The following is a 15554-nucleotide window of genomic DNA, read 5'->3' on the forward strand; positions in this document are numbered from 1 at the left end:
CGAATAGTCAATGAAGCGGTCTTAAAATCCATACACCTGTGCAGAATTACATTCCTTGACGTTTCTAACATTATCTGGGCGGCAGACGTTACGACTGAATTATTTGTTGTTGAGAATTGTGTTTGCTGAAATCTAGCTTGTGCGCCATAGGTCCCCTGGTAGCCAGTGAATCCTGTTCAGCTCCGCCGCCTTGAGAACCGTGAAAGCTACACCCACGTGAACGTTGACCACTTCTACCGAGTAAAGATACAGCTGAGAACGTTGTTTCTGTCTGCTCGTTGTATATCACTGAGTGGTTGTATGATGCAGTGTAAATACCTTGCAATGAGCGAAATATTCTAGCAGTCATTGTCAAAATTTCTTAGTAACGAAAACGTGTGCTTGTTCTTCTTGTAGGAACGGTATTTCCGCCTGTAATACAACACTTACTAGTTCTCCTCATCCTTCCCTAAAGGGGGCGGTGGGGTAGCCTAGTGGTTAAAGCGTTAGCTCGTCACGCCATAGACCCGGGTTCGAATCCCCACATGGGTACAATGTGTGAAGCCCATTTCTGGTGTCCCCGCCGTGATGTTGCTGGAATATTGCTAAAAGCGGCGTAAAACAAAACTCAGTCTGTCAGTCCTTCCCTAAGGTGCTCTTGGACGCCGTCAAATGACCATAGCACTTTCAAAGCAGTCTCACTATAACATGTACATCTATTTATTAGAGAAGCATTAGGTTGTAGCTCACGACAACTTTTAGTCTCTGGTACTATCACAATACTTGACAACTTGTGTTCGACTTCTTTTAGTGGCATTTTAGAAGTTGAAAAGTACAATATAGAACAACTTCATTTATTCATGAGTACAACGTTTCGATACAGATTCTTGTACCGCTGTCAAGCTTGTTTCAATAGGTTTCAAGCTTGACAATGGTACAGAATCTGTATCGAAACGTCACACTCACGAATAAAAGAAGTTGTTATCCATAAAGTTTGTTCTAACTTGTGTTTGCTGTAATCGTCTCTGACTTGACGGTATCTACTTTGTAGCTCGAAGCTGGTAGGACAATCACTAACCTCAGCGGTACTAGCTGTAGGACCGAGTGGAGCTCTCAGGCTTTCATCAGCTGTACTAGCTGTGTCTATAGGCCCATTGACCGAATCACGTCCGCCATCGTGTAGGCCATTCAACTGGCCATTCCCTTAACAATGCCACTTAGTTTGCGTTCGATGTTGTCTTTTATACGACCGAAAACAAACCGAAAGTCTGCTAATCTCTTTCGAGACTCGCTGAAAATCTTCTGACATGTCCTGAATTTAGACCTGAGTTTTCTTACATCTACTAGTTTTTCCCTCAGCTTAAACGATGTGTTCTGCCGGCGAGAGTACATCTGGCAAGAATGGTAACTCTGGAAGAAGCAAACCGTTACTTTCAGTAATACAAACAGAGTTATTCCCCTTGATTGGAATTGTGAGTACGATTATCGATGACTATGATCTATATCGATAGCCAGCCCTTGCAATAAAGAATAACGAAACTACTCTCTACAAGGTTGTATGACAAGAAGGAGGGCATCAATTTTCCAATAGTCAACTTTCACTTTCCGTCCAGCAAGATTCGAACAGCTCCAGCTTAGAACATTTGTGGTACAATCGAGCATACGCTCTGCGTCAAGATTTCAAGGAGCGTCATGTTACTCCTGCTCAGGATTTGTTCGATTTAAGACTTTTAAGGCTTTTGCTGTTTTGCATTACTTTTGTAAACTGAACGGCCTTCTCAGGACTAGGAAACATAAGAGAAAGCAAATAATTATAACATATACTTAGTGCAAATTGTCAGAGAACACCGTACTTCATACTTCCGTACTATGATACTATAAATGTATTGGAAGTTATGAGTAGAGGTACTGAGCGTCTAATAAATGTACAAGTGTTTGGATTCTTGAACCTTCGACACAACACAATATGCACGTGCTAAATATTTAAGTCGACGTAAGAATGCATCCCAAACAGAAACGTAGGATTTGGTAATACTCAGCATGCTACTCTTCACAGATACTCGTAAGCTTGACAAGTTAAAACTATAACTACTGGATATCTCGATTTCCGGGAAGAGCAATCATTATATTCCGATGTAGTGACTGACCCTCCAAATCGATCATTTAAAACGAGGGGCGGTGGGGTAGCCTAGTGGTTAAAGTGTTGGCTCGTCACGTTGAACACCCGGGTTCGATTCCCCACATGGGTACAATGTATGAAGCCCATTTCTGGTGTCCCCCGCCGTGATATTGCTGGAATATTGCTAAAAGCGGCCACCCACCCACCCACTCACCTCACTCACTCACTCACACTCACTCACTCACTCAACCCGTAAAGGTCCGGGTTAGAATATTGATCTTCAGTAACCAGTGCTTGTCGTAAGAGGCGATTGACGGGATCGGGTGGTCAGGCTCGCTGACTTGGTTGCCACATATCATCGGTTCAAAATTGCGCAAATCGATGCTCATGCTGTTGATCACTGGGTTGTCTGGTCCAGACTCGCTTATTTACAGACCGACGCCATATAGCTGGAGTATTGCTGAATGCTGCGTAAAACTAAACTCATTCACTCACTGACTCCCTTCACTGTGTTGAGCATACGGATCCACTTACTAGGGATATCAAATGATTTTACGGACGGTGAAATTATCGGAAGATTTATATTTAGCATTTGTCACCCAATATTTTATATCTCTCTCATTTTGCAACCCATTATTTGGCAAGGTTAAAAAATGCTCTGAAATGTCATTCACAGTGCTACATTTTAAACCCTGTGTGTGTGACCTTTCCACTCATAACCAAAATATTTGAAGAACCCGTGTATGCAAATATGCAACACGTACATGTCTTTCTTTTCACACCGTGAACAAGGAATTGATTGATTGTATTGTGCTGTTGCATATGTGACTGGTTTATTTCTGTGTTTGTTTTCACAAAAATATATACTATTAGGATATCACCGGCATACCTTATAAACTAAATAAAGTCAGTCTTAGTCTGATGGTCACGCCGCCATATAGCTAGCCTATTGCTGAGTGTTAAAGGGTTAAACAAACAAACAAATAAACAAACAATGGCACAGGATGTGAGCTCAAGGCAACTACAAACGAGAACTAAGCAGCACCCATCAATTTCATAACCGTACCTAATATGTAGAAATATAAATGATGTACAATCTAGATAGTTAAACACTTTTGTGTCGAACTTACGATAGTCTCGAAGAAAAAGCATGCTCGCTGCGTACTCCTATTAGACATCATTTTGCGGTTGTGTCGAATTTCGGATGACTCGAAGTGTTTCCCTTCAAAGTCGACATAATGGTGTTTCACTGTTCAGTGGGCTTTGTTCACGTGCAGTTGTCAAGACACTGTTTGATATTACGTATCGACAGAGACCATATAATAGATCTATTATATGGTCTCTGGTATCGATAAAACTACTATCACTTATAACAGATGTTACCCTGACTGACGTATTGAGGACAATGTCACATTGACATTATTCAGATATCTGACAACTGCAAACTTCCACAATTGATGATATCTGATATTTCAGCGATGCTATTAAAGAACCATTGCTCATTCGTTACACAAGGTGGATATTTTTCAGATTTAAGTTTACAACCAAAGTCTGAAACAAGCCTCTTGGTGACGCAAAAGGCAAAGGTATTATTGAAGCCACGATGGCTGACTGGGTTAGAAGGCTGACTTTCTGTGCTGGCGATTAGGTGCCTAAGCTTAGTTTTACGCCGCAGTATTCCAGCTATATGACGGCCCTGACTCTGAGAGTATGGATTCGAATCTCGTATGGGACTTAACCTAACAGTACTAGAAGTACTAGAATCTGTACTCCATGAGAAAGTGAAATCACAAATAATATATATGTTACATTTAACCACTTTCCAAATGGCATTGTGTGTTCATGTTAAGGTGTCAACAAAGGATTTGATGACAACTCCAAACTTGTCCAGGATGTGGTGCCCACTTCCAGTCCATACATGGATGTATGGACGAGGTCATGCTTGGCAGTCTGTAGTTAGGGCGTTCGTTATCTGTTGTTGTTTTATACATGCTTTGTTCCTTTATTCGTTGTTTAACGCCGCACTCTTGGGGCAGTGAGGTAGCCTAGTGGTTAAAGCGTTGGCTCGTCACGCCGAAGACCCGGGTTCGATTCCCCACATGGGCACAATGTGTTAAGCCCATTTCTGGTGTCCCCCGCCGTGATATTGCTGGAATATTGCTAAAAGCGGCGTAAAACTAAACTCAGTCAGTTGATAGCATGAGCATCAATCAACGCATCTGGGATGCGATGACATGTGTCAACCAAGTCAGCGAGCCTGACCACGGGATCCCGTTAGTTACCTCTTACAACACGCAGGGGGTTGCTTCAACCGTAAAGGAATGTTCAGTGACACCGAAAACAGTGTATAGTCTGTTTGCAGTGAAAACGTACCGATGAATTTCACTCTAAACAAAAAACTATTACAAGGGGCTAAGCGCAGTAGATGGAACAGTGTAAAAAATGCACATGCGGTACGTGAAGAGCGTTAACTTAGACCAGCCCTACTTGTTCTCGGTGTTTCATCTAATGTGCATATCCCGTTGTAATACAAAGTAACCAATATTAGCGATTTGAAACCATGATCGTTTGTTAAACAACTTTTATCCTAAGTTGAATAAACTTCTGAGAATTCAATGTTCAATTGGCAAGGTAAAATTATGCGGATTCGCAATCCTAATTTCGCTTTAATCGATTAACTTTTTTGTTTAGAGTGAAATTCATCGGTACGTTTTCACTGCAAACAGACTATAGGAAGAACTCGAAGGGAGCTAACTCTTGTCTCAGCTCTCAATTTACATCTCAAGCCACGAGAAAACCAGCACTTTGAGTGATGATCGTTAAACCCTGCCAGGTCTAGTTGCAGTTGAATATTGCCATAATTGTCTTTATTGACATAATAACAGCTCTTCAATTACCTTTGGATTTGTACTGCAATAGTGATAGTATGGATTTGTGAACTAATGGGACTTTAGAATATAATTGTTACTGATATAATATTGCTTTGCGGTTTGTTGGTTTCTCGCCTAGTTCCTTTACGGACTGATTCCCGGTTAACCTTTTAGTTTCAAAATGGGAATCAGGTCGTAACACTGTATTTATTTTTAACAGTCATAGCGTCACTAAAGTCGCATTTCCTAAAACATAATACACAGATGTTGTTTGAGAATATTTATTTCATTTTCAGTCAAAAAATGATCTGGAAGGTATGACGTCACACAGGTTGTCAACCTTTCGTGTCTGAAATGTGAAAATACAACATCAAAAGACAAATACGTGAATTATGTCTATCGTTTATGTAAAGAAATAAATCAAGATTTAGAATAGGTATAGATTTAGATGAGTCTAATGTAGTTTTCTTAGGAAACATAACGTACCTCGTCGATCTGTCCGCAGAATTCCACAGACACCTTCGAGTTGGTCATGCCAGATCATTTTCCTCTTTGCTTGTGCTTCATTACCCTTAACCGCTATGCACCACAGGCCATTCGCGCACCTGTTACAGAAAGGAACATGTGATTGTAAACATGGGACAATTCACGATCAAATAAGCAATATCAAAATGTTTTTCGTGTTCTTTGAGGATATTTTCAAAAATGAAATTCCCCTTCGTTCCGCATAACGATGTAGTGAAGCGTCTAAGATCAAGTTTCCATTGAAAATGTGCATTTAATGATAAAAGCACACAAGTTGCTCATCATTTTCAAGAACATTTCTGAAATAATTTCCGATATGGAGGCACACGATGCGTCTGTGTGCGCATGTGCAGTAGACAAAAATGCCGTACATTTAGTCAGACTAGCCAATCATTACAAATATTTCACTGTTTAATGATTTACAGTTACAGGAAAAGATAAGAAATAGTTACTTTACATGAATATGAAACATCACCAAAATATAAATGCCCCTTCATCCAAAATGGCAGGTAGCAGACAGTTTTTCGAATATGGAGCACCATGACAAAAGATAAGTATGTTATGGTTTCATTGGCCAATACTGACTGACAATGCACATACTATTTGACAAAAGAACTCTAGGTCAAGAATTCATAACCTAAGGTTTTGGATATATTTAACTATAAAAGTCATTCGGCTCAAGAGCAAGTGTGGCAGATAATCCAGATTTGCCTTTTGCAAGGGAGCACATCATTATTTTATTTCAGTAAACATCACTAATCCGCACTTTTATTATCAATATTTTTTTAAAAACAAGTAACATTATTGCAATTCAGTGAGAAAATTTGACTAATTGGATTTTACAAATGTCAGATAAAATATTTTTGGTATTTCCTTTGAGAAAATACATTTCAGTATAAAGAAATTGTGAGGTTTTCGTTTCAAGAAAGTTAATGATGATACACTAAGTCTATGTTCATAAAATATTTAATTAGAAACAGAAAAGTCATGGTGACACAATAATCATCTTCGCTTATCGGCCCCGTGACAGTTATACTACAAATGGCAAGTTACAATATTGAGTTTAGAGTTCATGCTCAACGCCACAATTAAATATATCCAAGTGCATTAATCATGCAATAACCCCCTTGTTTAAGATGATTACAAAAATATATGTTGTTGCATATGCTTTGAAAACCAAAATTACACGGATAAATATGGTAACTGTAACACATTTCAACAAAAACAAAACTGAAATTAACGTGAACATCAACAATGCTGGAAAGTATGGTCACCATTACTACCCCACAAATCTGATTGTCGCAGTTTTTAAACAATGGTTGTTCTGATTATATGGACCACCACAGGCGACCACACCAGTATTATGTGTAGCCATCAAGGATCGTATTATTGGCATCTGTTTCCTCTGCCATTCCCGATACTGTGTATGCCTCAATTCTTCACTTTGAACAAGATAAGGTCCAGCTCGAACTTAGCGTCTAACATAGTCCGAAACAGATGTTCAATGGGGTTTATATCGGGGCTCCTTGCGGGCACCTTTGTGATTTCCCTCCTTGTGGGCCTTTGTGTGTCCTAGGTATTGTAATGATATCCAACTTGCAGCCACACGAAACGCAACCCCACACCATCACTGATGGGATTAGCTGCATGGATCATCTCCAGATAATACGACGTTTCTATACGTAACAACGGCCGTGGGCAATGTGTAGAAAAAGTGACTATCATAAGTGCTTTCACACTGGTACGAAATGTGACCTGTAAGCATGTGTTACAGCAATATCAGAAGAGCCAACAACTGTTACCACTTTCGTTATTGACGGAGCTCTCACTGTTCAAAATATGAAACCTGGTACAGTCAAAACATTTGATGAATATGTCTCTTGGAGTCACCAAGAAACCGATATTCGCATCATACTTCATGTTGCTCATGCTGCAAAACATGGCCATGAAAAGATTATGTTGCGAACAGTAGCTGCAGATGTTGTAGTGCTTGCAGTAACGCTCAAAACATGCTATCCCACCAACGCATGCAGCTCTTGTACAACATGTTAAAACAGCTTGCCAGGCAGGACAAGTATTAAGTCAATTCTTCCACAGCTTTAACTCTTGATAAAGCAGGAAAGTGGTAAATATGTTCCCTAATGGACGACACTTCACCACGCATCAACATCTTGTCAGGAGTTTGGTCTCTTGTTGCCGCAGAAAGGGTGTAACAACATATGCAAGTGCAAACAGTCCTCATGTAAATGAACAGGACTCTGTTGGTGTGAGAGCCAATGTTAATAAAACTGACTCTCCTTTATTTTCATGACATTTAACCAGAATATATGGATCATTATTATTTTGGTTACAATTTCCCTCTTATGCATTGATGGTCTTTGGAAAGCTGAAGCAGTAACAAAAAAGTAGTATTGACCTTCTGCAAATGCCCGTGAAAATGCGAGTTCGAATTGGTTTTCTGGAATCCATGCTTGTCGTAGAAGGCGACTAACGGGATCGGATGGTCACCCTCGCTGACATTTTTCAAGCACTCCACAGCAATACACCCCCTCTTTAAAGCGAATACAGCACGTTCTGTATGTTGAGTGTAACATTCTACTGCAGGCTTGCCATGGGTTTGTGTGAAGGCTCGTTTGTGTACGGGAGGCTGATGTCAAATTGTAAACCCTTATTGATTCGGGTTAGACAACAAGATCGGGTGGTGAAACTCGCTGACTTGGTTGTCATATGTTATTATATTCCAACTGCGTAGATCGATGCCTATGCTGTTGATCTCCCCCAGATCCATGCCTTCACGACCACTTGTCTCAATGATCCGATACCAACTTCTCTTCTGATTGAGCACCTAACTCTGCTTCGACCAAATTTAACGGAAATCATCAACAAGAGTCTGCCATCTGGGATTTTACACATATACTGAAAGATGCTGTTATCAAGTCACCAGTTAAGAACTCAAAACGTGACAAAAATGACTTTAAAAACTACCGCCCCCATCTCGAATCTCACTTTCACAGAAGACTACTCTGTCATGTTGAGTTCCGCAGGGATCCATTCTAGGCCCAGTGCTCTTCCTGATCAACCAACTCTCTCTGATCAGAGACAAATTCTCAACACTACACTTTTTCTATGCAGACGATAACCAACTCCTGACAAAGTTTAAATCAAACAATGCCCAATTAACGATCAAACAGACTGAGAAGTGTTCTTTGGAAATCGAGACATGTATGACGGGCAAAAAACTAAACCTTAATGACACTAAAACAAAGGTTTTAATTGTTTAAAAACAAAAGAGCCTGGAGAAATTGAACAAGGGTAGTTTGAAGATTGGTTCAGCTAGCATCACGCCGTCAGATGTGATAAAAGATCTTGGTGTTTACATCGATACAGGCCTGTCTCTAGATTCGCAAGTGGATAAGTTGTGTCATACCTGCTATAATCACCTCAGACTCATTGGGAAGATCAGGAAGCACATCACTATGGGAAGTGCCCACACTCTTATGCGATGCCTTGTTATATCTAGATTGGATTACTGTAATAGCCTTCTTTACAGACTCACCAACGGACATCTCTACAACTACAAAAAGTCCAAAATACAGCAACTCTTATTATATCCCTTAACACTTAACGAGAACGTATCACCCTGTACTCTCATCATTACATTGGCGCACAGTCAAGATCCGGATAGACTTCAAACTTCTTTACGTTGTGCATAAATGTTTGCAGAATCAAGTTCCTTCGTATCTCTCTGAACTTTTCACTGTGTACTCCCTTACCAGAACTTTCAGATCCCAAGACCAATATCTCTTCCCCGTTCCCTTTCTTCCTTGGCAAGATGTCTTTCCAGTACGCTGGTCCTACTTTGTGGAATTCTCTCCCTCTCCACATAAAGCAGTCTCCCATATTGGAAGCTTTCAAAATTAAGTAAAAAACCTTCTTTTTCTCAAAAGCCTATTTGTAAAATCTTTTTGACATCAGTTTCAATGTATGCTTATTTACAAATTTATCATATGTATGTATTATATGTATGCTTTTATGTAGCGCCTTGAGCATGTACCAGTTAGCGGATAATGGCGTGCTAAAAATATCCATTTTTATTTATTATTATTGATTGTCTGGTCCAAAGTCGAGTATTTACAGACCGCTTCTATATAGCTGAGTGCGGCCTTAACAACAAACAAACAAAACCCAAAGCCCAAATTATTTTGAGTGCCTCTATACCTGAAAATGTTCACTATGCATCAGTCAATAAATGTGCAAAGTTGTATGCTTTTAAGAATCCACCCAAAACAGAAACGCAGAATTTGGTAATACCCAGCATGATCTGTCGCTATTCTACAGAGATGCTCGTATGCTTGACAAGTTAAAGCTATAATTACTAGGCATCTCGATTTCCGGGAAGGCAATCATTAAATTCCGATGTAGTGACTGACCCTGTAAATCGATCATTTAAAATCAGGGGCAGTGGGGTAGCCTAGTGGTTAAAGTGTTGGTTCGTCAGGCCGAAGACCCGGGTCAGATTCCCCCGCATGGGTACAATGTGTGGGACCAATTTCTGGTGCTTCCCGCCGTGATATTGCTGGAATATTGCTATAAGCGGTGTAAAAGCAAACTCACTCACTCACTTATTCAAAAGCATGTACTACTCACTGATTAAATCCAGAGCAAGAGTCTCCGACTCTTCCACCACAAATGTCACAGCAACCACAGAGGTCCTTGATCTGGTGCTTCGGTTTGCATTTTGGACTCACGCACTTGCTTTCGTCACACAGCAGGCAAGACAGGCCATTAGACAAGTCGACGAAGACCACACCGAGGATGATCCCCACCATCAAGAATATACGGCTCATTGCTCCTGAAGTTCGCTGTGATATGTCAGTTCAGACTTTAGCTGAAAGAGTTACTTACAACAAGCTGTGAGCTATATTTATACCCTCTCAAGAAGCAAAAATATGTTATTGACGGTGTGCAGAAGACTGACGCAGCAGGTGGCACAATGCCACCGCCCACAGTACTGGCAAGCATATGTGCACATCTGTGACTGTAAGAACCTATTTTGAATGCTTTGCATTTCCATACGTTTGCCATGTACCACGTTAATAATTTATCTGAATAAATACGTTCTTTATACGATTCTTATTGTATCACAAGCTGGTGTTTATGCAACACTGTCACATATTGATTACACCAGGACTTATGGGTTCTAATCATCAGGATCAGGGTATACCATAAGTGAAGCGGTGGATAGGTGAAGCGTGCAAGAGCATCTTGCGTCCTACGTCAAGGCCAACGAGCCATCTTTCAAACATCCCTGCATCAAATTGTCTTTAGAATATATTACGATATTCTAATGCGTCCATCAATGCATACAGCTGTGATATTAATCCTCTTTGTGAGGATCTATACGATACGAAATCCTCTCTAAGAATACGAATTCAAACTTTCATTTCTTTTAGAAAATATATCACCTTTCCGCCCGCTTTCTTCCTCCACAGATGGATCTTACATTAAGAAAATGTACGAAATCAGAAAGCAACCAACTGATCTATACTAGGCACATAACGAAACTGTGCATACAAAAATTTAAAATCAAAATTTATCAAACATGTGTAGACACATAAGGATTTAAACTCAGAGATTAGTGACATGTATCCAACATGCATGCACGTGCCATGTTCCTTGACGTCAGTGGGTTCGTCCTTGAGACGTGCAATACGTTGTTGCACGTGCATTCCGGGAAAGAGAAACAGAGCAAATGCATGCCACACAATACTGTCACTGTGGAAAGCTCAACCCCTGCCCTTGCGATCGTTCAAAAATTAAACGGCTATTGAAACGCATAGCATTTGCCAAGGCTCACGTCTGCACAACGTCATGAGGCCATTAGGATGGTCCGTGGGGGAATGTCTCAACGACAAGTGGCTGCACATTTCCACTGCCACCGGAACACCATTTCTGCACTGGTGAGACGCTACCAGAACACAAATGACGTCATCGATCGGTCACGTTCTGGACGTCCACGTGTAACAACGCCAAGACAGGACAGATGGATAAGGGTGACCCATCTTCGCCACAGGTTTCAGACTGCAGTGATGACTGCCCGAACCATCCAAGGACTTCGCCGTATCCACCCCAACACAGTTCGACAACGTTTACGTCATCACGGGATCAGACCACAACGTCCCGCCATACGGCCTATCCTGACACAACGTCATCGACAAGCTCGCCGAATGTGGTGCCGAAATCATGTCCGCAGACCCTTGTTCTGGTGGAGAAATGTTGTTTTTACAGATGAGTCCAGGTTTAACATTTCCCATAGTGATGGACGTCAAAGTGCCGATAGACACGTGGGAGAACGTTATGCACAGGCCTGTGTCTTGGAGAGGAATCGCTTTGGTGGTGGTTCAGTGATGATTTGGGGTGGAATAACAGCACGCCAAAGAACTCCTTTGGTGATTGTTCAGGGCAACTTAACTGGTGTGGGCTACATGGATCAGATTCTTCGACCTGTGGCAATTCCTTTTCTGCAATGTCATGGCCCTGGGTTAACATTTCAACAGGACAATGCCCACCCTCATGCGGCAAGGGTTGCTATGGATTTCTTGCACCACCACAACGTTGACTTACTGCCTTGGCCTGCAAATTCACCGGATCTCTCCCCGATAGAGCATGTTTGGGACGAGATAGATTGACGTCTATGCAGTCTTCCTCATCCGCCAGATAACGTCCTTGACCTTGCAACAGAACTTGAGAGAATCTGGCGTGACATCCCACAAGCCTTCCTTGCACGTTTGATAGGCTCTATGCGTCGTCGATGCACTGCTGTTCTCAATGCCGATGGTGGACTGCCCGTTATTGAGCTTGTGACATGGTCGTTTGACCCCTGTCCCGCTTGTGGACTCGTGACGTCATTGTAATTGACTTTTCAATTGAAATTCTCCCGACTTGTTATGGTCTCATGATCCCTCCATTAAAGTTTATATGTACCTTTGACATTGTTATCGTACTTAAAAACTGGGATAATATTTTGACAATGCACAGTTTCTTTATGTGGCTAGTATATAAACAAGAATACAATGAATTAAGAAACACTTTTGATTCTTACAGTCTAGGTAGATCCAAGGATGGTGGCGCATTTGCGTGTGCCAGTTCCGTTGGGTCCAGAAAAAAAACATTCTTCTCGATTACCAGGTAAGAGCTCTGTTTTCAAAGCAGAAGCAACCGTCATATTACCAACTCTTAAATGTATCAATAAACAGTCCACGAATAAACAGAATAACATATCTTCAGACTCATCTGTATCCACTTGCGCAGATGGAAGCTCATGATGTTGATAACTGGATTGTCTGGTCCAGACTCAATTATTTACAAACTGCCTCCACATAGCTGGAATATTGCTCAGTATGGCGCTAACCAACCAGCCAACCAACATCGTTTTTAGGTGTTACATCAGAGATCTAATGCAGCAGAAGTGGTACGCCCAAGTTGGTATCAATAAACTAAATGAAATACAATCAATCTAAAAACTTTCGGTTACGCCTACAAGGGCCGTCGGTCCAGATCTAAACAAGTCCTTTTAAGACGAGACCGCCTCCGTGGTGTAGTGGTTAGAGTGTCCGCCCGGAGAGCCCCGGTTCGATCCCCGACCGCGTCATACCAAAAGACGTTAAAATATGGTACTTGTTGGTCGCTGCCTGGCGCTCGGCATTAATGGGTACAGCAAGGACTGGTCGGCTCGGAGTCAGTTTAATGTGTCTGAGTGGGGTATTCATGCTTCACTGCGGCATGGTATCTCAGTGGACTAGTACTATAAAACCAGCTTCAGTCTGGGCTAGTACAAGCAGCCGCACATACACATACACACGCATGCACATCGTCATATGAGCGAAATATTCTCAAGTACGACGTTAAAACCCAATATCACCTCACCTCACCTTTTAAGACGATGTCCTGTTGACACTCTCATGAGTATTTATTAAAAGGTGAGGATCCTCCATTGTGAATCTCTTGTAATGAAAGAATCACTGTCAAGCATGTCCTGTTTGACCTGTCTTTGACTTTTTCCCTGACAAGGGATAAGTTTTCCAACGTTTCATATATGAAGCTTATTTTTTAATAATGTCAGTTTCCTTTAAATTATTCTTTTTAAATAGAAATAGTATTGCTTGGAAACATTTTCATTGACATGTTTTGTAAACAAATAGATGTTTTACTAAAACTAATAGATAAGCTTTTTAGCGGCTGTATTCTCAAAGGGGGTGAAAATTATTGTCCCCCGAGTAAGTAAGTGAGTTAAAATTTACGTCACATCGGCAATATTTCAGCCATATAGTGACGAGAAGACTGGTTATTCAAAGTATATTTATTCCCACAACGGTTTTAATTGAATGGCAAAGACAATGTTACATCAACATTGTGGAGTTTGAAAAATCCTTTCGACAGCATCCATAGAAACAGCCTATGGAAAATTATCCGCCACTACGGAATCACACAAGAAATAGTTCTCCTCACCGAGCGCTTTTACACCAACTTCTCATGCACAGTAGGCAACAGCGATATATACCAAGTGTAGACTGGAGTCAGACAGGGATGTGTCATGTCACCAGTACTCTTCAACATAGCAATAGACTGGGTAACGCGGAGAACCACAGAAGTCCAGCCAAGAGGAATCAGATGACATTATGCATTGCACTAGTTTCCCTCCCTCCTAAAGACACACACACAGAGAGAGAGAGAGAGAGAGAGAGAGAGAGAGAGAGAGAGAGAGAGAGAGAGAGAGAGAGAGAGAGAGAGAGAGAGAGAGAGAGAGACAGAGAGAGAGAGACAGAGAGAGAGAGAGACAGAGCACATCCAGGAAAAACATCTCGTCTAGAACAATGTGCAGGACAATTAGGTCTCCGAGTAAAAGCAGAAAAAGACAGATTTGATGCCTTTGAACATCTCCAATCCAGCATCTGTCCTAGTAAACGGGGAAAATCTCAGCATGACCGAGGAGTTTTCTACCTTGGCAATTTCACCAGGCACGACGGAGGCGCAGGCAGCGACAAAAAACGCCTTTGGAAAGCACGCAATGCCTTTCGTATGCTGAACAACGTGTGGAAGTCGTTACAAACTTAAACTGTACAAGAGCTGCGTACTTTCCACACTTCCTCCGAAAAGGTCCTAAAAATCTTCTGGCCCAACAATCCTGCAAAATGGAAAGTATAAATACCATCTTAACCAGAAGAAGATGGAGGTGGATTGGATATTCTCAGGATGGGACCTGGCAATAGTACACGCACTGCTTTACACTGGACCCAAGAAGGACGACGGAAGCAAGGAAGGCCAAAGAACACCACGTACAGTGGAGAGCGAACTGAAGACCCTAAACCACACCTGGCCATGGGGTACAACACAGCACCTAGCCAAGAACAGACAAGAGTGGCGATCCTTTGTTGGTGCCCTACACGCTGAAGGGCGTAACAGGGTTTTGTGGATAGTGTAAATCCATCTCTGGTTTCTACAAGGTGGTCCACCCTTAGTTGTTGGTGGTATAATAGCTCATTATTGTATTGCATTGTCTTGTCTATAAATATCGTTTTATAGTTACATTCTTGTGTTTAGTTTAAATCTGCTATAGTTTCCGTTTGCACGGAGAAGCCAAAAAAGCATGACTAGTTATGAAGACAACCACGTCTACATTGCTATTGTAGGCATGCTATTGTAGACATGCTATTGTAGTCATGCTCTGTGTGATTGACACCATTGAAGTCGCAGCCGAAAAGTGCCCCTGACCGTTTCTGCCGCCTGTCGATGGAGTGGTTGTGCTGAGTTTCTGGTAGTCATAGCATGTTTTCACTTTCTGTAACATAATGACGGCAGATAGAAAATTTGTGTTGCACGTTAATTTGTTGGCCGCCACGCTCCCGCGTGCTTGCCTGGCAGCGTTTCCCCAACCTTCTCGGTATTCTCTGGGCGTACTTTACTCAACAACAAAAATCACTCTCGAGTCTTGTTTAATCGAACGTCCATAGTCACGTGAGACTAAACTTAAAGGCAGGGATGCAAACCTTAAACAACAACAT

General features: G+C 41.5%; 1 protein-coding gene across 1 annotated transcript; it reads right to left on the reverse strand.

Moving 5' to 3' along the window:
- Positions 1 to 5233: 5233 nt before the first annotated feature.
- LOC124258705 (venom protein 302-like) lies at positions 5234 to 10414 on the reverse strand. Its single transcript, XM_046692779.1, has 3 exons — positions 10141 to 10414; positions 5455 to 5573; positions 5234 to 5317 (listed from the first exon to the last, which is right to left on the reverse strand). Exons 1-3 carry the CDS (start codon positions 10338 to 10340, stop codon positions 5304 to 5306), a joined length of 333 nt encoding a protein of 110 aa, XP_046548735.1. The 5' UTR covers positions 10341 to 10414; the 3' UTR covers positions 5234 to 5303.
- Between the last annotated feature and the right edge of the window lie 5140 nt (positions 10415 to 15554).

This window comes from Haliotis rubra, unplaced genomic scaffold, assembly GCF_003918875.1.
Source record: "Haliotis rubra isolate DU_JTF1 unplaced genomic scaffold, ASM391887v1 Scf7, whole genome shotgun sequence".
Lineage (NCBI taxonomy): Eukaryota > Metazoa > Mollusca > Gastropoda > Lepetellida > Haliotidae > Haliotis > Haliotis rubra.

What these genes read in the sequence shown, in the direction of transcription:
- LOC124258705 (XM_046692779.1), bottom strand. Translation starts at nt 10,340, where the DNA reads ATGAGCCGTATATTCTTGATGGTGGGGATCATCCTCGGTGTGGTCTTC. An exon ending in TCTTGCTCTGGATTTAATCA is followed by an intron (nt 5,574 to 10,140) that starts GTGAGTAGTACA and finishes TTTCTGTAACAG; the next exon opens with GTGCGCGAATGGCCTGTGGT.